The 24,373-nt window shown below is 33.9% G+C and overlaps 11 protein-coding genes across 11 annotated transcripts; 4 read left to right on the top strand and 7 right to left on the bottom strand.

Moving 5' to 3' along the window:
* Nucleotides 1-71: 71 nt before the first annotated feature.
* On the bottom strand, nucleotides 72-3,749 carry NAEGRDRAFT_59345 (uncharacterized protein). Its single transcript, XM_002671829.1, has 2 exons — nucleotides 3,324-3,749; nucleotides 72-3,240 (listed from the first exon to the last, which is right to left on the bottom strand). The coding sequence occupies exons 1-2, from the start codon at nucleotides 3,742-3,744 to the stop codon at nucleotides 98-100; spliced, it is 3,564 nt and encodes a 1,187-aa protein (XP_002671875.1). The 5' UTR covers nucleotides 3,745-3,749; the 3' UTR covers nucleotides 72-97.
* A 206-nt stretch (nucleotides 3,750-3,955) lies between these two features.
* NAEGRDRAFT_81396 (uncharacterized protein) lies at nucleotides 3,956-4,743 on the top strand. The gene has a single exon (XM_002671766.1). The coding sequence runs from the start codon at nucleotides 4,056-4,058 to the stop codon at nucleotides 4,716-4,718; it is 663 nt and encodes a 220-aa protein (XP_002671812.1). The 5' UTR covers nucleotides 3,956-4,055; the 3' UTR covers nucleotides 4,719-4,743.
* Nucleotides 4,744-5,152: 409 nt separating this feature from the next.
* Nucleotides 5,153-6,477, top strand: NAEGRDRAFT_81397 (uncharacterized protein). Its single transcript, XM_002671767.1, has one exon. It carries the CDS (start codon nucleotides 5,173-5,175, stop codon nucleotides 6,454-6,456), a length of 1,284 nt encoding a protein of 427 aa, XP_002671813.1. The 5' UTR covers nucleotides 5,153-5,172; the 3' UTR covers nucleotides 6,457-6,477.
* Nucleotides 6,478-6,674: 197 nt separating this feature from the next.
* Nucleotides 6,675-7,235, bottom strand: NAEGRDRAFT_52621 (uncharacterized protein; the record flags this gene model as incomplete). The annotated part of the gene is made up of 1 exon (XM_002671830.1): nucleotides 6,675-7,235. The coding sequence occupies one exon, from the start codon at nucleotides 7,233-7,235 to the stop codon at nucleotides 6,675-6,677; it is 561 nt and encodes a 186-aa protein (XP_002671876.1).
* A 175-nt stretch (nucleotides 7,236-7,410) lies between these two features.
* NAEGRDRAFT_81398 (uncharacterized protein) lies at nucleotides 7,411-8,447 on the bottom strand. Its single transcript, XM_002671831.1, has one exon. It carries the CDS (start codon nucleotides 8,363-8,365, stop codon nucleotides 7,520-7,522), a length of 846 nt encoding a protein of 281 aa, XP_002671877.1. The 5' UTR covers nucleotides 8,366-8,447; the 3' UTR covers nucleotides 7,411-7,519.
* Nucleotides 8,448-8,647: 200 nt separating this feature from the next.
* On the bottom strand, nucleotides 8,648-9,340 carry NAEGRDRAFT_73076 (uncharacterized protein; the record flags this gene model as incomplete). Its single annotated transcript, XM_002671832.1, has 1 exon — nucleotides 8,648-9,340. One exon carries the CDS (start codon nucleotides 9,338-9,340, stop codon nucleotides 8,648-8,650), a length of 693 nt encoding a protein of 230 aa, XP_002671878.1.
* A 2,510-nt stretch (nucleotides 9,341-11,850) lies between these two features.
* NAEGRDRAFT_73077 (uncharacterized protein) lies at nucleotides 11,851-13,143 on the bottom strand (the record flags this gene model as incomplete). Its single annotated transcript, XM_002671833.1, has 1 exon — nucleotides 11,851-13,143. The coding sequence occupies one exon, from the start codon at nucleotides 13,141-13,143 to the stop codon at nucleotides 11,851-11,853; it is 1,293 nt and encodes a 430-aa protein (XP_002671879.1).
* Nucleotides 13,144-13,509: 366 nt separating this feature from the next.
* On the top strand, nucleotides 13,510-14,931 carry NAEGRDRAFT_81399 (aspartyl-tRNA synthetase; the record flags this gene model as incomplete). Its single annotated transcript, XM_002671768.1, has 1 exon — nucleotides 13,510-14,931. The coding sequence occupies one exon, from the start codon at nucleotides 13,510-13,512 to the stop codon at nucleotides 14,893-14,895; it is 1,386 nt and encodes a 461-aa protein (XP_002671814.1). The 3' UTR covers nucleotides 14,896-14,931.
* NAEGRDRAFT_59350 (uncharacterized protein) lies at nucleotides 14,897-21,368 on the bottom strand (the record flags this gene model as incomplete). Its single annotated transcript, XM_002671834.1, has 2 exons — nucleotides 14,897-17,469; nucleotides 17,900-21,368. The coding sequence occupies 2 exons, from the start codon at nucleotides 21,366-21,368 to the stop codon at nucleotides 14,957-14,959; spliced, it is 5,982 nt and encodes a 1,993-aa protein (XP_002671880.1). The 3' UTR covers nucleotides 14,897-14,956.
* A 595-nt stretch (nucleotides 21,369-21,963) lies between these two features.
* Nucleotides 21,964-23,001, top strand: NAEGRDRAFT_82767 (uncharacterized protein). The gene has a single exon (XM_002671769.1). It carries the CDS (start codon nucleotides 21,968-21,970, stop codon nucleotides 22,916-22,918), a length of 951 nt encoding a protein of 316 aa, XP_002671815.1. The 5' UTR covers nucleotides 21,964-21,967; the 3' UTR covers nucleotides 22,919-23,001.
* On the bottom strand, nucleotides 22,995-23,663 carry NAEGRDRAFT_73082 (uncharacterized protein; the record flags this gene model as incomplete). The annotated part of the gene is made up of 1 exon (XM_002671835.1): nucleotides 22,995-23,663. One exon carries the CDS (start codon nucleotides 23,661-23,663, stop codon nucleotides 22,995-22,997), a length of 669 nt encoding a protein of 222 aa, XP_002671881.1.
* Between the last annotated feature and the right edge of the window lie 710 nt (nucleotides 23,664-24,373).

Raw genomic sequence — 24,373 nt, forward strand, 5'->3', positions numbered from 1 at the left:
CTAAACTTTCGAGTTGGGTGTGGAGCATTCTATTGTTTGATTTAAAAATAACATTTGAAACCATCTATTTTGTTTTAAAGATATTTAAATTTAATGTTTACAAAAATCCTTTGACTTCATCATACCCTGGTTGATCAATTTCTTCAGCAAGTTCGCCTGACTTGTATTGTTCATAGTGCTTTGGTGTTAAAAGTCCCATATCTACCAACTGTGTAAGGAGTGGCTTAATGCTTTCAAACTTATTACGAATAAAACAGGCATATTGACTGATACCCAAAATTGTAATTTCATCTCCATCTTCGAGCTTTTCCTTGACTTGATCCTTCAGTAATGCTTGGAATGATTCAACGTTTTGAACTGGATCTTCATGCAATGATGAATTAAGGATACCAGAGATGATTTGTTCGATAGACAATAAATTAATGTAATCATCAACTTCTTCCTTTTCGTTAATCTTCTTATTGAAGAAGACAGATGGTTCAAAACATCCATAACAGTTTTCTTCAACCAATTCGCAGAATTTGGAGTAGTAATCACCATTTGGCTTCAATACGTTCATAATATCCATGACACTATTTACCAAGTGCTTTCCAGCTTCAACCTCACTCAAAACAAGATGGTTTTCAAGTTCATCTTCATAGTTAGCAAGAATCTTCTTCAAATCATCATTTAATTCACATTCAGACTTGACAGAAGCAAAAACATTCTTGAGAATATCAAATGCGTGTTCTTCTTGCAATGGAGCATCTTCATCCAAAACAACTGTAACCAAAATATCGTACAAACAGTTAAAAGGCAAAACTTTTTCGAAAAGGAGTCTACCAAAGAGTTTACCAGTATATGGGAACAACTCTGGAATATCAACGTATGTTTCTTCTTGGACAGATGAAAGCAAGTATGAAATCAAGCCATCAACGAAAACTGTCTCAGTAACAAGTGGTTCAGCACCTTGAGTCAATCTCTTGCACAACTTGACACAATCGCTGAGTTCAGCATCTCTACTATTTTCACAAGCACAGAGGGCAAGAGTCTTAGCAAAGTGGTGTGATTTGAACAAGTTTTCTTTGGTGATAGTTTCAATTGTATCTTCAATCTCTCCTTCTTCAAAGAAGTTATTAATAATTCTCTTGGTCTTTTCAGTTGTTTCCTTAATTTGTTCTTCAGTTTCTTCTGGAACAACTTCAACTTCTTCAATAACTTCTTCTTCTTCTTCTTCACTGACTGGTTCCTTTTCTTCTTCATCTTCCAAAAGTGAGAAAGAATTCAAATCCTTCTTGCTTTGAGTTGGAGATGGAGCCTTTGTGATCAAGTTACCACCACCTGGAGCCAAAGTCTTCTTAGCATCCATCTTTCTGTATCTTTCAGCTTGCAAACCAGATTGCTTATTATTATTATTATTATTATTATTATTGTATACAGTCTTAGTCTTGACAGTTGTCTTTCTATTGTGGTGATGCTTTTCAATCTTCTTAATTTGATCCATTTGTTGCTTAACAGCATCATCTCTGGCTTCTTGTCTAGTCTTGGTAGCCTTTGTCTTTTCAATTCTGGCAACCCAGTTATTAATTCTCATATCAATAACATCTCTAAGCATAAATCTGAGACGAGAGGCAAGGTTATCCTTATCTTGAGCAAGGGTTTCCATTTTACCAAAGTAATAATTGACATATTTCTTTGACTTTTCATGATCCAATTTGCTACCAATAGTAGTCAATAAACGACACAAAAGTTCAATATCATCAGAAGATGGATATGGAGTTGGATTAACGAGCAATCTCTTGATAACTTCATGCATAATCTTTTCACTAAGCATATCTTGCAAATAAAGTTCACCAATGAAAATCATGTTACCAACTTTCTTCTTTCTCAATAAGAATTCCTTTTCTTCAACTTCCTCAGGGCTCAAGCCAACTTGAGCTGCCTTTTCAAGTTCTTCCTTCTTTTCATTTTCGAATTCTTTTTGACATTTGTTCAATAACAATCTCTTGAATTGTTTAGTATTTTCTTCTCCAATTCTTTCCTTAAGTTCGTTACTTAAATCAGCACACAACTTGGCATAGAGAGCAGAGAAGTTTTGAAGGTTAATAGCGAAAATGAAAATTTGATCAATAATACCATTCAAAACAGCTTCATCACCTGGCTTCTTAATACAAGCATTTAAGAATTCAATCTTAAGTCTTTCATAGTTTTCAGGTGTCAATCTGTTAAGAATAAATTTAACTTCATCAACAATGACTTCATCCTCAGGCTTATCCTTTGACAATTTCAAGGCATTTTGAGACTTTGAAAGCTTTTCATAAGAACCTTGCTTTCTATTTGTTGCTCCTTTTCCACCACGAGCACCTCCTCTATTATTTTCGAATCCACCACGTCCTCCTCTTGAACTGGCTCCTCCACGAGTGGTACCACCTCTTCCACCTTGGCCTCCGCCACGTCCACCACCTCTACCTTGACCACCTTTGTTGAATCCACCAGCCATAGCCATTGATGATGAAGCGCCCTTTGAAATAAGGAAAATTTCACCCATACCTTTAAGCTTTTCTGGAGCTTCAGTGCAAACATCTCTGAATTTAAGGAGATAATCTCTAGAGTAAACCTTGCTACTTGGTTCGGTTTCTCCTTCTTCCTCTTCCTCTTCACTAGAATCTTCCATTCCGTCGATTTCGCTTGGATCTTCCTTGATGACTTTATCTTCATCAATATCTGAAGATTTAGAATTATCAAAGGTTTCTTCACCTTCAAGTGTTGTTGGAGTTTCAGTATATTCACTAATTGGTGTTTGTGGTGTTTCCAGTTCAGTTTGTTTTTCTTCAACTGGTGTAGCTTCCTCAGTTTGTTTTGGAGCTTCCTCAACAATTGGTTCAGTAGTAGCTGTTGTTGTTGCAGTTTCAGTAGTTTCAGTAGTTGTTGATATTGTTACTGGTGTTGTTGTTGTTGATGTTGTTGTAGCTTCAGTAGTTGAAGCTGTTTCATTTGATGACTTATCATCAAGAATATTAACCTCTTTACCACTCTTTGGGTCAGCAATTACAATCTTTGACGATCTTGCTGGTTTAACAATCTCACTAGAAGTTGTACTCTTTGGTTCACTACTAGGATAACCATAAGGTGGATAACCAACAGGTGGGATTGGATATCCCATAGCTGGTTGCATCTGTGGATAGAAGATTGGTTGTTGATGTTGTGGATAAGTGTTTTTAACATAAGTCTTGTGTTCAGGTATTTTGCTGTGGTTATGTTCTGTATATGATCCGATTAAATGATATTATTCATCAAATTATTAATATTATTAATAAAAATAAAATTCAATTTAAATAACTTACGAGGTGTATGTTCAGAAATAGCTGGTGGAGCACTGGCTGTTCTTTGAATGTGATTACCAATATCAGCATTTCTGACAGAATTGAGTGAAGGATTATTATAAGATTGTTGGACTACAACAGGAGGTTCGTAGTTGGCAGGAGGTGTATAAGTAGTATTTGTATTAGTGTTATTATTACTTTGGTAGGATTGGTTTGAAGAACCTTGGTATCCTCCTCTACCACCGCCTCTACCACCTCTGTTGTTTGAAGAACCTCCTCTGTTGCCACCACCTCTTGAGCCTCCTCTACCAGACGAAGAACCACCTCTTGGTTGATGATGAGAGGCTCCTTGAGAATGGGAAGAAGCTGAAGAAGATTGATAGCCTCCTTTTGAATTACCAGAAGAAGGTTTGGAATTGTTTTGGTTGTTGTGAGTAGACATTTTTTTCACGACAAAGTTTAAATTTATCTTGAGGTGATTCTTGGAGAGTGCTGTTGCTTACCGATGATGATTAAAATGAGGAAGGAATCTTTTTCAGAGAGAGAAAAGAATATTGTATGATGCAATTTGTGTGCTAATTAATTTGGCAATCCATTCTCTCTCTTGGAGTACAAAGAAATGATGATGATAATAATAATAGATATTAATAATAACAATACACCTCGAGATTGAATCATCACCATAAAGCGAATTTCAAAAAAAATTATTTTAAAAATTATTTGAAAAATATTAATAATTAATATTAATAAAAAATGAACAATAATCAAACTTTAATATCATCATCGGATTTGAATGGTAATTTGATGGAACAAAATCAATTAAAGGAAGAAATTCAAAATGATTCTGCTTCGGTAATGACAGGAAATGAGGATAATATGGATACAAATGATGATGGAGCTGTGGAAATTGAATCAAGTGATGACGAAGATGATGTCAATCCTTCAGAAAAGGAATACCTTTTGGTGGATCATCCTAATTTTGCCAGCTTACAAAGAGAAAAAGATCGTGTTTTATACTTGTTGGAACTAGGAATGACTTTTATTGAATCATTAACAAAAGCCACAAGAGAAAATATGTCTGTGGATGAAGCAATTAGTGATTGTAAAGACAATATCTCTGATTATTATGATACATTATCGGAAATTAAGACAAACATGTCTAAACTTATTTGCATGTCATCATTTCATTCGCCTCTAAATTATGAAGGATCATTGTATTCTGAAAGAAAGAGAATTGAAATTAACAACAAGAAGGCAAAAATTTTAAAATTTGAAACATCAATAGGGAAATCAGGAGCTTATAATGATGATTTTTCTTCTGTGAATGCATTCAATAATAACAATAATAATTTGGATAACATTTCTCAATCTAATATTTCCTATGGACACACTGCACAAACTCCAAACAAGATGTAAAATATAAACTAATTTATTTCTGTACAAATTCAATTTGAATAATTCTAAAAGAAATTTAATTATTTTGGAAAATATCTTTTTCGAATTTAATTCCAAAATTGTAAACTGAGAGTTCATCCATACAGTTGAGCAGCACATTTCATTTTGAATAAAAAGTAAAATATTCAAATAATTCCACTTTACAAACCAAAACATCGCCTCAATTGATCATTATCCATTTACCAAACACTTCCTTATTTTTCCACCTTCCCTACTAGAATCCACAATGAGGCTACTCCAAAACTTTTCAAATAGCTTTCCTTTTACTTTCCAAGTGACATGACTAGTTGGACATTTGTCGGCGTTGTCGTCACGAACAAGTAAATTTAGCTCCCTCAACGTCCATTTGATTATGAAGAAACATCATCCATGACGCAATTCAATATTAATAGTAAAAAAAGGTTTCAACAACAATATGCTTCAAACCCTCAACCAACAACAACAACACAGAAGGGCCGAAAGCAGCCCAAAATCTACAACTACTTTTGCATCATCAAATAATTCAATTATTGATTCTGATGCAGTCTCCAACAAGGTAAATGAATGGATTGGTTCCTTCTCAACTTGGACTTCTTCCGTTCAAAAATCCTTGGAGAATACTTTCAAGCAAGATGAAACAACCGCCACCACAACAACAACCCTTCCAACCACCAACAAGTCAAAGAAGGCACCACCATCATCATCCGTTGTTACCTCTACCACCACCGCCAGTAACAATGACTTTGTCAATGTTGACTTGTCATCATCCAGCGCTGTGGTGATGAATAATAACACGTTAAAAAAATCCCAACCAACCACTCAAAGCCTTCAACCAGCTTCTACCACTGCTTCCTCACCAACACAAAACAAAATGATGGAAAAACGATCACTGATAAGAAATCAAGACTTTTCCAGTGGAGAGGAAGATGAAGAATCACTTATTGGATCATTGAAGAAGGGGTCATCATTTTTGAAGGCTTCCACTGCCGGATCTTGGTTTGATTCAACTTTCTCTAACATCAAGACACAACTCTTCTCCGAAAATAACAAACCAACTGAAGAAGATGACGGACCATTGGCCAAGTCATTCTCTTCAAAGACCTCCTCGACTAAATCTCCTTCTCCTGTATCATCAACACAAAATAATTTATTGGACTCACTCTCTTCTACCTTTTCATCCCTCAAAACTCAAACAAATGACAAGTGGTCATCATTGACATCTCAATTCTTTGAAACTCAACCACCTATTGATGAAAATGATAATTCTTTTATTGGTAGACTTTCAAAGGACGTTGATGGTATGGTAACTTTATCTGCCAAACAAAGAATGTATGGATTCTTTATGGCATTAGGATTTGGATTGTTGTGTATTCTGATTGCACTTGGATTTTTACCATCCATCTTATTTGCTTCTGGTGCTTTTGCATTCTTCTACACATTTGGTAATTTGTTATGCCTTACATCCACTTTATTCCTTGTTGGACCAGCTGCACAACTCAAGAATATGTCAAAACCTGAAAGAGCTATTCCATCAGCACTTTTTGTTGGATCAATGATATTGACATTGTTGTGTGTTTTCTTTATGCCACTTGCCATTTTTATTATCATTTTGGTTATTGTTCAAACAGTTAGTTTGGCTTGGTATGTCGTTTCATACATACCATTTGCTCAATCAATTCTAGGAATGGTCTTCTCTTCATTCATGAAACTCTTCAATTAAGATATAAATATTTAATTCATTATTCTAATTTGTAGTATTATTTTACAAAATATCAACATGTTCAATCCTGTTAAAATTTCAACAATGCTGACATATCTGAGTGAAGGCAAACTAACCTTCATGTTAAGGAAAATATTCTCGAGGAAATAAAAAATAATCGTTTATACTTCCATTACTCCAATAAATTAATCTACCACAGAATGTGACAGTTCCACAGTTTAATCCTTTCTCTTCCATACACAATTCATTGTAACATTGGCAGCTTTGAACATTTGGAATACAGGACAAGATCTCTCAACTCTTTCTTTTAAGGTGTCAATTCTTTCGTTCGATTCATTAGTTTCAACTTCAAATACCATATCGACTGATTTAAAGTGAGCAGGAACACCAGCCACACCTCTCAATCCTCTGACATCTAAAACACCCGACATTTTGGTGCAGGAAATTGATTTGATTTGCATCTTCATGCCTCTAGCAGCATATCGAGCAGTTATTATTTCACAACCAGACAATGATGCCAACGACAATTCCAATGGAGTAGGACCTTGATTTGTTCCTCCTAAAGTAATTGGTTCATCCATATTGATTGCAACACTTGGACAAGTACCTGCTGTAGAAACAACTAGGGAACCTTCTTCGGAAATTGATGTAATATTAAAAGTCTTTAAATATTTGCTAACATCTTCCTCTGCAGCTGCTGGTTTCTTTTCCTCCAAACAACGATTCATCACCGATGAAAAATTATTGACAAGAGCAGCACTACCAGTTGATTTGATCATTCCGCTATTATTAAACCTCTTCAACAAGAGTGAAGGAAGACTGCTGCTGGTTCTATTAAGCAAAGTTCTTTTGATCATTTTTTTTCTATTAATTGCTGTTGATGGGATTTTAATTTCGCCTCTTTTATGATAACTATCAAAAAGGAAGCAAACCAGAAGAGGACAATAGAAATTTCATATTTACAACTTGCTTTTAGTGGAAAGGGTATTGAGAAGTTTTTAGATTTTCTTTAGATTTTCTTTCAATTCTAAAGCTTGAAGAAAGGTGAAGTTTACAATTCTCTTTAACCATAGTATGAACGATCCTTAATGAATGTACATATTGTGATTGGTTCTTTTCCTTCTGATTCATAAGTGACTGATAATATTTCAATATTTTCTTCTTGATAGGTAGGTCCATAACGATCTCTGCCAGCTTTCTTTTTTCTTGCAATGCTTGAATGATTGACAAGTAGCTTTTCAGAGGAATCATTTGCAGAACACCACCAATCATTTAGAAGTGTTGAGAAGAATTGTCTGATATTCTTTTCGAAACTGTCAACTCCAGATGCTCTTTCTCTAGCTTGTCTCTGTTCGAAATAGGATTCATCTTGAGATCCAACAATTGTTGATGAGAATGCACCATCTGCAGAACCACTCTTACCACCTGAACTGTAAGAAATCTGAGTTGCAACAAACACAGCTCCACTTTCCTCAAATAATGGATCAATCAACTTGGATTTTTCACTCGTATTTCTTGGAATTGAAATTACTCTATTTGTGATAGAGCCAATCCATGGATATTCCTTTGGTTTTGCTAATGTTTCATCTTCATCACCAAAAAGATCTTCACATTCTCCACAATCATCTTCCTCTTCTTCTTCTGGAGCTTGATCTTTCGTAAGGAATGAATATCTTTCGGCTTCCTTGTCCACAGTTTGTCTACTCGTAAAGAAGCCTTGTCTAGTACTTGTATTCTCAGTTCGGGAATTTATTCTACCAACTTGGGCTCTACTTGTTCCCTTAGCATTTCTTTCTCCTCCACCCAAATCATACTTTCTAGGACAAGCAAGAACTTCTACATAATTTTCTTGCCAATATTCGGACCACCACTGAGCACTTCTTAATTCCATCATCGGAACTTCAGACATCTTTTTATTGTGTTATTGGATATATATTTGATGATCAATTTTTAAAGTTCTCAAAGGCTAGAATTTGTTAGCTAACTTGTTTGAGTTTTTTTTAAAATAATTGAGGATGAACTTGAGTTAATTGTAAATAGTTTCAAACATCATTGAACAGCTTTGATGAAGGTCTTTGATGCTTTGGAAATTTAATTCATTTACAAAAAAACTCCACAGATATGACAACAAAAAATGACTATTAATTGTTGTACTACTCTGTTTATTATAACATTTGTATACAAATTGCAATTAACAACCAAATAATTGTGGATTGAAATTTTGAGGATTGGCAGTGAATGGACCTTGGCTGCCATCAATCTTCAATTGAACCATATCATCCATTCCATATAAAAGTCTTGCAAATTCATCTCTGGTATCTGTTACAATTCTGTAAGAGTTAGATTCGCCATTATATTGACCTTGCCACAATTGATACTTTAATTTACCATCAAACTCTTCTCTGACATATGCAGAATCCTTAGACAAGCTCCAATTTGGCATATCGTCCATACCATAACCAAATTGCCAAAAGTCTCTTGTTTTTGTACAATTCAAAGAAATGACAGTTCCACCGCCAACTTGAATGGTTTTGTATTTGATGAGATAGGTATCAACCTTGACTCTGAGTGAAGACGGACCATAAATATTGATAATGGTTTGTTCTGGGAGATAGGTTGTGTTTACATTGAACAAGTCAATTCTCTCAGCTCTATTATAATAATCATAATAATAAGTAGCATTGGTAAACTTCAAGTTAGTGTCTGCATAGGATACAGTCACATTGCTGGCGATGAAAGCAAGTGGGAGTCTTGGATTTTCTTTCATTGGCATGGTTGGCAAGATTTTGAATCTTTCTGGAATTCTTGAACAGGAAACAAATCCAAGGAAATAGAGCAAGCTGACCAAAACGAAAGCTGAACCAACTGCAGTCGATACTTTCATTTTTTGTTTTTTTTTTGATTATGATTAATTGGTGTTGATCTAAATTTTCATATTTATGACCAATTCAACTCGAATTCATTTGGATGTCGATTAGAGGTTTGTCTCCGGATACTATTTTCTGTACCAAATAAGGTGATAATGGAAACAAGTTAGAACCAAAAAGCTGGGGCAAATTCTTTGGTCCCGCAATTACCCGCCGATAGTCGCCTCTCAAAATTACACGCATATTCAAAATGGCCTGAAATCGTCACTGGGAAAACATGGGCCAAGTTGACTTCCAACGATATATATAATATCACACCACATAAAATTAACAGTACGTAACGGTCATATATAAACTACTATTCATGAATTGTAATGTTTTCAATTGTTGTATTTCACGAGTAAATAATCAATTTGTCATTTTGAAAAATTACAATTTTAATTACAACAGCTTAAAAACCACATTTTCTAAATTTCATATGGTAATCTCTCTGAATTATATTGTATACATACCAGAAAGTAATGTATCAATTATTTGCTATTTAAAACCTTGTATTTTTAAATATTTATCTATTAAACTTTAACTACTATATTTGGAATATAATTTTCAATATTCTCAAGAAATAATTAACCAATTTTTTTCATGGTTAATGTTAAATTATATAAAGATGATAATCAAGCAAAATAATATAAATTGTTAATGATTTAGTGTTTCAGGATTCAAATCTTATGTTTTTGTCAATTTATCTTCCTTATTTTTCAGTATTTTAAAAAAACCCGAATCAGAAAGATTGTAATTGTAATTTATTTTTGTTTCGTATATTGTTGGAGATGTAAATCATTAAGAATAAAAACTAGATACGAAAAAACATTGAAATTCTTGCTGGACCAGTGGTAAATTTTTAACTTAGTAGAAATTCAAAAAATGCCACCAAAGCCAAAGCAAGTTCATGCTACGATCAAAAATAAGCTTGAATAGCTAGCTAATAGAACAAGAATGATGATCTCTCTAGTATTTGTCCTGGTATTGATTTAAAAAGAATTGGTGATGTAAAATTGATTAATTTAATTGGAAAGAAAGTTTTTATTCGTGATGGTCGTTTATTCACCCATTCCGAACCAATTACAATATCATCTAGACAATGTACATGCCCTTCTTGTGGAAAATTGTATAGAAATTCATTACGAAAGTACCATGACAGAATGCCATCATTGAATACATCATGGAATAGCTTATTACCTTCTCTTATTGATGGAATTATCACGCAAATATTTGTAAAGAATTTATTGAGAAAATTATTTAAAAATAATTTTTCAAATTTATTGGACTCAATTTCAACACCTAAACTCAAAAGAAACTCAAAAGAAAAAGAAATGAATTAATTTCTGAAACAGAGAATTCACCACCAGTCAAAAAAGTCAAACAAAAGACTATTGGAACGAAATCAGATTCAACAGATAGGAAATCAGTAAAAACGACACGAGACCCAAAACGGATTCCTATTAAATGTGGGTGTAGATATGATGAAAATTCATTGGATAAATGTGGCTGTCTTACCAATAAGTGTAGCTGTACTAAGAATAATAGGAGTTGTTCAGAACTTTGTGTAAATTGTAAAGGAAGATGCAGTGTAATTCGTATTAAACTTTGAGTAGACTGACTTGTAATTTTTTTAAAAAATTTGGGTGGCCTGAAGGAGACTTCTAAAAAAATCGCTGGAGTCGGCCACCCGTGCAAAATTACTGCATGCAGTACAAAACCCATGGGATGAGCAAAATTTGTCCTTGAATTAAAACGTGAATCTGGTTGGAAACAAATCTGATTGTTTACAAAATTAATGTTAAATTCCGTAAACAAGTAATTGTAAACTCATCTTAAAAAATGGGACAACAACAAACAACAGAACCTCCGACGCTTCATGTGGTGATCACTGGATTGGATGCTCACGGAAAATCAACTTTTATTTCAAAAATAATTCGTGGAGGTGAGACTACACTTCTCAGATATTGTCAGACAATAACTTCTAATATTTTATATCATCGCAAGATGGAAAATATTCATCTAGCATCAAATAATAAGAATATTGATGCAATATTTAATTTTACAATATTTGATTGTAATATTATGAGTCATGTATCAAAGAGAGTGTTATATCAATTTTGGAATAGTCTTGTTGTTGATTGCAAGTTGATTGTTTTTCTGTTTGATTCGGGTGATAAGGACAGAATTGAGGAGGTTAGGGAACAATTTCATAAAATTATGGAAATGGTATTGGAATTAAATTGTAAATTATTGATTATTTCTTCAAAGGTGGATTTACCTTATCATTTACAAACAGATGAAATTGTGAATAACATTTTGGAAATTAAAAATTGGAATTTACCAGAGGATAGATGGGCAATTCATACATTTGATCATAATATGAGATCTTCGAAAGTGGTGAATGCATTCAGTGATTTTGTAGATGGTGTAATTAAATCAATTCCACAAAACTGAATAACAGAAATTTGAGGTTTGAGAAATAGATTTATTGATCAGGTAATCTGAAATTCATTCTATCTACATAAAGCCATAACTTTCTAGGATCAATGTGTGGAGCTAGTGGACATTCGTATGGAACATTCCAAGCATTTGGAGTTGTACTACACCAAGTATTTGTTAATAGCTTGACAGTCGCAGTGTAGAGAGCTGGACTCATTCTCAATTGTTGTTGCATTGGTAAATAGTAGAATTCAACCATGGCTCCAAAATTTCCTCCAATTTTTGCGAATTGATTTTGTGAAACTGATTTACCATTGACACTAATTGGACAGCCTGCAAGAGTGGAATAATGACATAATTCTACAAGAAGTTGATCACAATCAGCATCTGTTACAATATTTTCCACAACTACATATCCAAATCTATGGAAGAAATCAATATGTCTTTGAGTGAGGAAGTGATCATTCTCTTGTAAAATCTGATCAATCACACTAACTGGATGTTCATCATCAACAGTCAACAAATTCTGATAAGGTTGCTCATTGTAAAGACATTCACCGAGTGGGGTTAATGGTACAAGATCCTTTTCTGGTTTTAAAAATTGTTGTTCCATTCTGAATTTAGTACCAAAATCATCTGGATGTTCAAAACGTTTTCTCTTTTCTTGCAATTGCTTGATTGTTTGATAATTGACCTTGTGAGCACAACTGTAAGCATGATAAAATACAGATCTAGGTCTATTCATATCATTGGCATCTGAATTTCTATGAGCTGTTCTATTATCAAAGAATATATAATCACCCTTCTTAATTGGAATATATTCCAATCTATCATGCTCCTTTACAATATTCCTCACATATTCCACCATTTCATCTGCACTATTCAATTGATCTAAAGTATTGTTAGCAGGTGGTGGATTCCAATTTTGTGGAATTCTTTGAACTTTCCTCACCAATTCATATAATGGTTTATCCTCCTCCTTATTAAATCTCAAATGATATGAACTAACCCAAGGAGATTTAGCTCTCATTTCACTTGCTGATCTCAATTTTAGATCCACTGCTGGAAAATACTTTTCACACACAGAGGCAAATCCAGGAATCACCTCCAATCCACCCTCCTTCTTATGTCTATTGACACATCCATCAGTTAAACAAACCATCGATTGGAAAGGTCTAAATCTATCCAATGGACCATATGTAAAATCTGTCTTTAATTTACCCCACAAATTATATGGCCAACAATCCAAGTGAAGACCTGTTCCTGTTTGAGTCATTGTGATTTCATCTGATTCCGAGGAAGATGATGCTGTTGTGTTTTTCTTGTTTTTCGGTGGCATTTATCTCGTGAGCAGATATTGTGTGTGAATTTTTTTTTGATTGTTGTGGATTTTCATTTTCTTTCACAGGTTAAATTGTGAAAATGAAGCAAAAAAATACTCGATTTCAAGATTGAGGTTGAAAATAGAAAAATCTTCATGAGGATGTTTGTGTTTAGTGGGTTCTCTGGAGAATACACCTTTTTATACGGTAACACCGCATCCAAAACGAATTTGGGCTCAAAATCAACAAGAAATCAATGATAACTATTACCAGTTTAGTCTCTCAAATGAGCTCACCAAAACAGATGCTGATTGTAAATTGCACAACTTTCTCATTGTAAAGTATGCAAGATCAACCAATTAACAAAAGCCAATCAAAAAAAAATGACTCAACACTTGTATGGAGATAAACCATTTTCTTCTTCCGATGAGTTGCAATCGATCAGCAGTATTAGAATTAATGACATTAGAATTGAGGAAATTAATAAATCAATGGAGGGAGAAACGATTCGCTTGATTGCAAGAGCTTCAAGAGTTGTAAAAAAGGGAAAATTATGTTTTGTTCGGTTGAGAAGAAACTCACATTCGATACAGGCATGTTTCCTTGCAAAAAATGATCAAGAAAGGGAAATGGTTAAATATATTGGAGGAATTCCTCATGAATCAATAGTGGAAGTTGTTGGAATAATTGTTATGAGAAAGAGTAAGAGTAATGAAACTGTTTCAGAGTTGGAATTGGAAATGAAAGAGATTTATTGTTTATCAAGAGCTCAAAAATTGGATTATGAATTGGATGAATTGGAAGATATGAGGCAGAGTAGGTCCTTACATACTAAGAGATATGTCAGCTTGCGACATTCCTTTATGCATCATATTTTCAAATTGCAATCTTTAATTGGAAGAAAGTTTTGTGAATATATGTATTCGAAAGATTTTACAGAAATTCACACACCTCACATTGTTAAAAATCAAAGTGATAATAATATATCCAGTTTTACTTTTGATTATTTTGGTAATAGTGTTGAATTGACCACCTCTTCACATCTACATCAACAATTAGCTATTCATGGTGGATTGGATAGAGTATTTGAGATTTCTTGTGCATTTGAAAAGCACCATGGCTGTACGCATGTACACTTGAACGAAAAAACAACATTGAATTTTGGAATGACTATTGCCTCTCACTACCATGAAGTAATATCTGTGGTGAAAGAGTTATTGAACTATATTATTGATGAAATATCAGAATATGAAGGATTGGAAGTAATTGCAAAGCATAACTCAAGGGGTCTAGAAAAATTAAAGAAAACAGAAATTTTGGAGCTCACATTCAAAGAAGCTGATGCCCTATTGATAGCCAATTGTTCAGAAAATGAATTTGGTGGATTTATGGCACTTAGAGAAGTAGCAAGTTACTTTAAAGATTATACTGACATTTTGATTATTCAAAATAGTGCACATGAAGAAGTTGGTTGTTTTGAAATGCCAAGTTCAACTGGAAAGGGCTTTAACAATTTCATCATTCTTATTAGAGGAATTGTTGTTGGACGTGGATGCCAATATATTCACGATGAGGAATTGTTGAAGCATCAGGTTCGCTGTCATGCCCCTGATCTAGTATCAGCTTTGAAATATGGTGCTCAACCTTGTGGTGGATGTTCAATTGATTTAGAGTTATTCTTAATGCAATTCCTTCAATTAAGCAATGTTCGATTCACCTCTCTATTTCCAAGAGCTCCCACTATCTATGAAAATGAGCAACTACTTTAATAATTAAGTAATTTTTATAAAAATTGATATTATTCGAAAAGGACTTTGATCTCAGTAATTTTTACATGACTGAACACTTCTCATCATTTGACTTTTCCTTATTGTTCCTCTTCTTTTTCTTTCCTTCACTTTGATCATCAGTGTCAGATTCACTATCTTCATCATCTTTATCAGACAATGATCGAGCCAATGGTAAAATGTAATCATCAGCAGCAGAGACACCCTTTCTCTTTTCATTGTAAGTCCATTGTAATTCACCATCTTCAATTCTGTAAGCAGAACAAATAGCAACACCCTTATCAGGCTTAACAAGAGGTGTGAAGAAAGATCTCACTACACACAATTGAGGATTACTAATAGTCTTGTCGTCTGTCTTTTTGGTTGCGAAACGTTTGCAGAATGAAATGTCAAAGCCCTTTTCAGCCTCTGACAAATCTCCACCATTTCCATGGTAACATTCATGAACCTTTTGCCATTTGACAGCACCATCCTTCAAATTAATGGCTATCAGTTGAACATCAACACGTTGTTGAATAGTGAGGAATCTACGTTGATCAATAACTTGTCTAGAAAAGACCATTATTCTTGATTCTTCATTAGTATTCAAAAGAGGAGAAGAAATGGAATGTTGAATATGTGAAAATTCAAACATGAATTGAGCATCCTTCTTCCATGAGAATGGTTGACTCCACTTGAGTTGGAAAGTTCCTTCTTGAACTGATTTTTGAGATTGAACAAATTCATAGAATGAAATTGTTTTTTCGTCCTTTTGAATGGAAATGAAACCGTCCAATCTTGGAATACCTGGCTTGGTTTCGTTTGTTTGCTTTTCAACAATGATAATTCTATCATGTGAAACACCAGTCAATAATTGATCAATGTGGAGAATTCTACCAATATCTGGTTGAATAATTGCCCATTCATTCTTTTCACCAACAAGGAAGTGCCAATCAGTGATATCCTTGAACAATAAAGTCTTGGTCTTATTTTTGGTAGTGCTGTAGGAATTGGTTTGTGGAATTTCACAAAGTTTCTTAATACTAATAATATGAGTTCTCTTTCCTTCTCTATTAACAATTCTCATTTCACCTTCAAATTCATTTACAATACAGAAAACTGGAGATTTCTTTGGTCTGAACATCATTTGTCTATCTCTTGATTGTCCAGAAGCAGAAACACTAACTGTTAAAGTGTTACCATCAAAAATATATAACTTTGGCTTTTCAATAAATCCATATGAAGTACTTCTGCTACTGCTACTATTACTTGTCTTGAAACTTTGTGTTCCAGAAGTAGTAGTGGTAATGTCACTACTTGTAACAGGTGACAAGACAACATGTTGAGTATCGAGTGGATTTGTGAAAATGGTACTGATAGTGTGTGGAACTTGTGAATTAGTTGGAGTGGAATCATTTACACTTGGTGATAGACCAGGAATTGAAATGGTTCTTGTTCCTCTTGATTCACCAACTTGTTTAGTTTGTTCATCAGTCCAAATACTTGTCTGTTTGGAGAAATCAATGCTCTTATCACGTACAATATTCTCACCAATTAAAACACAAATACCATCAAAGAAATCTTGTTTTCTATTATTTCCATTAACTTCAGTGAATGAAGAAACGCAAGAAACACGTTCTCTCTTTTCATTAATCATGTGAAATTTAGTAATTGGATCATTAACAATCAAATTGACCTTTAAACCATTCTTCTTATTAAAACAAATAACTTGTTGTGGAAGTTGAACAATGATACTATTCTCAGTTTGTGTGAAAGCATTAATAAATAAATAATTCACACGTCTACTTGATGGCAATTTCTCATCAATTAGCTCACTCCACCTAACACACAAACCCAACAAATCAAAACAACCCAAAATGTTACCATACATGATATACACATAATGTCCATCATATAAATATAAACAACTGTAATTTGTATATTGATAGGACAAATCAGGAGAGTCATTATAAGCTGTCAATGGATACAAATGTGTAACTTCATCTCCACACAATCCCTTAGGAACTGGAGTTGCAGAAGTTCCAACCAAATTTGAATTATTTCCTCCTGTGGCACTACCAATAGAATTGCTAGAATTACCTCCTACATTTGGAGTAGTAGCAGTAGTATTAGTAGAAGAAGAAGTATTAGAAGAAGTATTCTTCAATGGAGTACTTGGTGAATTTGGTTGTTGAAGTTGCAATTGTTGTTGAGAAGACAAGGATGATGAAGAATTGCTTGCTGGAAGAGAACCACCTTGTTGTAAAGCAAGTGCAGCAGTAGAGAGGACAATATTTGGTTGTTGAGATGAAGACAATTGTGAAGAGGATGAGGAAGCACTTCCACCACTTGTCTTACTGTCAGTAGTATTCAATGATTTTTGAATGACAGGTTCAGTATTTTGATATTGTGCAGGAATATGTGTATACAGAATAGTTACTCGTCTATTTTCTCTATTATAAGAATTTGATGTTGTTGTTGTATTAGAATTTGTATTTCCATAATGTCTAGAATAAATAGTTTCAAAAACAGACTTTCTAATAATTTCACGATCATTAAAATCAAATATACGTGCTCCTGTTGATGCGTCAAATAGAATATTATTGAATAAACAGCAACGATTTGGTGTGTGAAGAACTTGATATTGGAAACGCAAAGATTCCAAACAAAATGATGAAGAAACATGTAAAAGTGAATTGTTAATTTCATCATAGGTTAGGAATGGGAAAATATGTGGAAGGAGAAGTGAGAGTGCTTCTCCTTTATTGTTGGTGGTGGAAGAAGACATTTTTTTAATAATAAAAAATAAAATTTAAACACTTGATGGTTGACATGTTAGAGGTCACTTTTTAACACTGAAAATGTGAATGATGGGTTGTTGTGAGCAAATTCTCTCTCAATAGGATATTATCTGAGAAGACTATTAAATTCCTTAGTAATTAATAAATATAAAACTTTGATGATTTTTATTGTCTTGAACATTGTGGATATTGTGAATTTCTAGAACTTGAAACAATCATAGCTGCTGTTAATCCTCTTTCATATTCACTGATAACACTGGAAAAGACATCTTTGAAATTTTCATAGTTGGCATCTTTGAGATATGACACAATATCAACATCATCAATGGTTCTGACAAAGTCTTGTGAGTAGCTTGCTGGTGCAGTGAGAGAAAGTCCACGAATCATTCCAAACCACGAATATTCTGATTCCAAATCATTTTCAATTGCTGCCTTGTATTGATTTTTGATGTCGTTAAAGAAATTTTCATCCAATTCTTTCTTGAGTGATGAAATCCAAAATTCTACACTTCTTTGAATGTTGAGAATATCCTGACTATGGTTTGGATAGTCACCAGTTAAGAACATGGTTGTAGCAAGTCCAAAACCATTCAAAGACAAAGTTGACATTGTTCTAGAGACGGCAAAATATGAAAAACCACCTTGTGAACGAATTACTTCAAAGGAGTAAGCTGAAAGCAAGGCTTGTTGCAAGAGAGCTCTTGAGAGTGATGGGTTGGCAGCATTTGCACCTTTGATTGGATAAATAGCTGTAACTAGAGCCTTTTCTCCAGCATAGGAGTTAACTTCACATGAATAGGTAGAATTAACAAGTGGAGATGTCTTTGGGAATGTTACTTCAAAGTTAGAAGCTTGATTCTTATCATAAAGATCAAAACCGACAATGGTTGGCTTTTGCTTAACTGGAATAGATCCGAACCATGTCTCTAATTGAGGCATAATGTTGTCAATAGAGACATCACCAACGATATTAATTTCAAATCTATTGATCAACTTTTCACCATCTTTCATAATTGAGAAGTGTTGGGAAACCCATTCTTGTACTGAGAGTGGATTAAGTTTCTTGAGATCTTCAATAGATGTACCATGGAATCTGTGTTCATCAGGGAATGCAGACTTGAGTACCTTTTGAACAGAGTAAGTATTAAGAGTTGAAACTGATGTGAATTGGTCATCAATTTCGGTGTTAAGTTCTTTTTGGTATTTGGTAATAACCTTTTTCTTAACGTTATTATTGAAAATAGGATTCATAGAAAGTCTCAAAAGAAGAAGCTTGTTCTTGTAATCGGTGCTATCTACTTTACACAAGTAGGAAAGGTAAGATTCTGGATAATTGATACAGGCCTCACTCAATGTTGTACTAATACTGAGCACATCTGCTGAGCAAGAAATTGGAAGACTTGTTGACTCTGGATAGTATGAAACAGTACTTGCAACAAACTTGGTACCACCATTATATCCTTGATTAACAAAAGTACAGGCACCTTTGATATCTGAATTTTCAGTATTTTTACCACCAAGGGCTACAATTTCAATGTATGCAAGACCTTTTTGGTAGGCCATTTTGCTGTCTGACTTCTTAATATTAACTCTAACATCATTACTGAGAGAATAGACATAAAGAGACAAGTCATCCTTCTTTTGAACTAACTTGTATCCAGAAGATGCAGTTGGAAGTGTAATACTTGGAAGAGATGCTGAAAGACTACTAAGCATTGAAAGAGTGCTGGCATCCAAAGTAGTTGAACTACTGCTTTCTGAATTAATAATGGTATTAATAAAGCTTGCAATTTGTTCCTTGGTTGGTCTAAAGGAGGCTGATTTTGGATCAGATTTACCCATAATTATAGAGGCAGACATTTGAGTTGTACGTCTAATGTTTGCATACTTGACAGGCTTATCTTTGGTAATAATATCACTCAGACCTTGAATCAAATATTGGGCATTGGCCTTTACGTGATCAGCTGTTGAACCAAGTGCAAAACTCACTCCCAAGAATTTAGAAAGTGATGCATAATTATCATGCACGTTCAAATATTCAAATTTTGGATCTTCGTTACCAAGTAATTCATAAACGAGGGATGTAGAATCTTGGCTGTTTGCAAAGTAGGTTGGTGCAGAGAAAACATAATCAAGGGCATAGGAAAGGGCGACCAAAAGTGCAGAAGATGGTTCATCTGCAATACTCTTCAATTCTTCAACGCCAATCTTAAAGTCTTCTCTCCAAGTTGACAATTCTGGTTGTGGGCCTGGAGTCATAATTGAACAAATACCAATCTTTGATCCAAAAGCAAATTCGTTTGTGAAACTACATCCGGCCATTCTAATTGTGAGATCAAGGTCTGGATATTGCATTGTCATCTTGGTCATTACCTGTAAGGCATAGAGAACTTGGAATGTGAGATCACCAACTTGTCTTCTATAAAAGTTATAATCACGAGGATAACTTTGATATTCGCTTGTAGTGATCAAATTGAAGAAGATTCCATTGAGTCCATTAACTTCCTCAATTTGAATTAAAGGTTCTACTGGAGTTGCAAATCCAATTTTAGCCTCTTCTGGTTTGTTTTCAACTGTTGAAACCTTTGAGGACCAATATTCTTTTACCATCTTTTCCAATTCGTCCAATTCAAAATCGCCAACAATATATAATTTCATATTGCTAAGCTTGTACCATTTGTCGTAATATTTCTTGAGATCATTAACAGTCCAACTTCTAATAACATCAGTCTTTCCGATTGGGAATCTCTTTCCAATAGTAAAGGTACTACCTCCGTGATTTTCAAATGTTCTAGTGAGAGCATGATAATAACTATTGTTGGCCCTTCTGGCTTCTCCAAGAACAGCTCCCTTCTCAGTTTCCACGTATTCTGCTACATATTCACTTTGTTGAACTTGTGCAAAGAAAATATCCATAATATCTTCAAAGCTTTCCTTGGTATCGTCAATCTTATTTTCCAATAATTCGTAAACAGTACTTCTAAAACTAGTGAAAGCATTAAAACCTCCAACATTGCTGTTTTCAATTTTTCTCCAAACACCACCTCTACCTTTGAATGACTTGGAATTATCAAATGCCATATGTTCAACCATGTGACTGATACCTTGTTCGCTTTCTTCTTCATTCACCGAACCAGTATAAACATGTAACAAGGCACTAAATCTCTTCTTATTAAAAGTATTCTTCATCAAAACATATCCAAGTCCATTTTGGGAAATTACACCCTTTCTAATATTCTCAGCACTGGTAGCACCGGATGTTTTCGATTCGGATACTTTGGCTTGATAATTTGTGGTAATTTGTGGTGCAAGAACCATTAATCCGAACAAGTAAACAATAAGTAGTAAAATAATACCGATTGGGATACAACAACAACAACAAGTACAACAAGTTATGATCGAATTTGACACTTTTCTCTTGTTAATCAATGGTTGTCTTGAACGTTGTCTATCATCTGCAGTATACAAATAATTTGCATCATCCATTACTCGATTTTCATAATATTGATTAGTCGATCCTGTTTCACTTCTTTCCAAAGAAGGTCTATTCAATTCTCTCATCTCCAAATTTTCTAATTGATGAGTATTCTCTTCATCGTCACTGGCGTGTATTGCATCATTGGCAGAACCCTCATCGTGGTGATGGTCCGAAGGTTGACGATGATCATCACTCATTTTTTATTTTTATTATTTTTTTTAAAATTGAAACAAATTGGAAGACTTTTTACTTGATTGTGCAGGATGACTTTTTAGTATGTTTGGTTTTGATTTTCATCTTGGGTTCTTTTGTAAGTTGTATGCATCCTGTTACCAATTGAGAAGAAGAGTACCAGAGGATTAAATTGGATGTCAGTAAGGCAAAGATCTTACTAAACAGAAGGGAATTTGTGATAAACAAATGAAATTTTACTTGTTCTACAAAAACTCTCCCTTGTTTAGATTGGTTACCAATTTTAAATGTTCGATCTTTACAGATCGTTTTCAGATGAATTTTTTTGTAAAATTGATACATTAATTAATTCCAACAAGTATTACAATAAAGCTTGATCAAACTATTGAAATTTGAGCTTAGAGAAACAACGGAAGAATGCGTAAACACCACATAGTCCTCAATAATTTTATCCACTTGCATGGAATTTCCCATATTCTCACAGTTCGGAAGCACTTTTCACAAGATTTTTTATTCCACCATTCCAATTCTGAATATCTCATCACAGTATAAAATCAAGTTTTCACAATAGTCTGTTTGATCAATTACAACAAATCAAAAAAAAATGTCAACTGTTCTTGTTCTTGGAGCCAATGGTTATATTGGATTGGGTGTTTCACAAGCATTGCAAAGAAATGGATTCTCAGTTCATGGAGTCATTAGATCAGAAAAACATGAAAAGTTATTGTGGCAAAGTGAGATTACACCACTGATCATTTCCAAAGCCGAAACTTTGTTTACTGAAGAAAAGTTTGGTAAAATTTTGGAAAAGACAAGTGTTATTATAGATTGTATTGGGTTGACTGAAGAAACTGACAAGTTTGTTCAATTGTTGAAAGACCATTCTGCTGAGAGATTGAAGAAGAAACTTGGAAGATTGTTATTCGTATTTACAAGTGGAATAATGACCTATGGAAATGCTTCAAGTGAAACATTTTTGGATGAGAATGTGAGACCAGAGCCAACTCATTCATGGACTGAGAAGAGAAAAAATTTCGAATTTGAATTGGTGAATGGAGAGTTTAATTATTTGGATACTTGTGTGATTCGTCCTGGTTTCGTTTATGGAAAGAGTGGTGGTGGAATTTTCACTGATTATTTCAATCCAAAGATTACTCAAGATGGTAAACTATCAATTGCTGGATCACCAAAGAAGAGATGGAGTTGGGTTCATGTTGATGACTTGGGAGAAGCTTATTCGAAAGTTGTACAAGTAGGAAGAAAGTTAGTTTCTGGTCAATTATTCAATATTGCAAATCCAAATGATTACCCAACCTATGATCGTGTTAGAATTGAGATTGCAAAGCAAACAGGATGGAAACCAACCACTGAGAATGAAGCAGACTCACTTCTTATCGAGCCAGTCCCACAAGATAATGCAGGTTTAGTTATTTTTGAGAATACTGTCATGATTAATCCAAGAAAGGCAATTGAAGTGTTGGGTTGGGAACCTAAACACTTGAATTTCATTGAAAAGATTCATTTATACTATCAATCTTGGAAGAATTTGCAATAATTAATTTGAAACCTTTCCAATAAACAATCTTTACATGATGCTAATCCTAAATTGGAATAAATCTCTAGTTAAATCTCTAGTATGTAATTTTGTGAACTTCCAAATCTTCTACTAAAAAGTTAGTATTACCAAAGTATCGTGTATTCGAATTGGGTAATTTACATTCCTCTAGAATATAGCATTCAGTTTGGTGTGAACCAGATGAAATTTGACAATTGGCATTAGGACACACCCAAAAGCAATATCCAAATGCAAACAAGTAAGGAGCATCAGACTCTTCATATCTGTAGAGTGCATGATCTCTATAGACTGGTTGTAATCTGAACGCATAAAACTTGTCATTCTCAAATCTGAACGTGAATAACTCATCATCATTAACATTTCTATCTCCGTCAAGTCTCAAATTCTTAGTAGTATATCCTCCAAATAAATCTCCAGCTTTTGATTTTACAATAATCACAACTTTGAAATGATCATCACAATATTTATGAAAACTCTTTAAAGAAAATCCATCCCTGCTGGCTCTGTAGAGTAATTGTGGAGGTTTGAATGTATTCAATTCCTTCCCTCTAAATAATTGATGAAATTGATGGTAATTTAATAATTTACTATTGTTTTTGGAAATGGTTCGGTAAAAGTTTGTTAATTTTGCTGATCCAAAGTGATGATCCAATTTAATAATAATTGATTCTCCTTCGTATTCTTCCTTCAATTCATCCTCCATCACATGGTTGACTATACTCATTTTTTTTTAATATTTTAATTTTAGAAATAAAGTTTAAAGTTCCTCTTTCAATTTTGAAGTACTATTTATTCACAATTAGATCTATTTGGACCAGATGAACTTAGAAGTCGTTTCCTCCACAAATTATCCTTAATATTATCGGTCAGGAATTTCTTCTTTTCCTCATTAATGACATCCAAACTCATTTCCAATAAATAGAAAATCATTGCATCTAATGTACCATCATTATATATCAGAGAAACCAGTTTTTTCACTTCCTCACCATGTCCTTCTTTGTAGAGAATGGTACATGCCTCAAAAAAGTTATGAGATTTGCTATTGTCCGACATAAATTTGTGAAATGATTTCATTACTGGAATTATATCTTCAATTTCCAAGTCAAGGAGAATTTGAGAGAGTGGTGTGCAAATTTCAGAAACTTTGGACACGAGATGAATTTTCTTGTTGCTGGGAGATGGAAATTCAGAAATGGAGAGTTTCAATAATTCAAGTTTAAGCTCTGGTAAGATGAGAAAATCTGCCAAATTTGTCAAATCTTTTCTCAAACTATCGTTGCACTTGTCAAGTTCTTCATTGTGAAAGAATTTTTTCAATTGTTTCATGGATTTGGAGTTAAATCCAGTTCGTAAGTTTGAGTTGGCCACTTGGTAAAATAAAAGTGGATTCTTCTAAGAAATTCCCAGAAATGAAAGCTTTCAAAACTGGTCCTT

The sequence above is a fragment of the Naegleria gruberi genome (genome assembly GCF_000004985.1).
Source record: "Naegleria gruberi genomic scaffold NAEGRscaffold_58, whole genome shotgun sequence".
Classification (NCBI taxonomy): Eukaryota; Heterolobosea; class Eutetramitea; order Acrasida; family Naegleriidae; genus Naegleria; species Naegleria gruberi.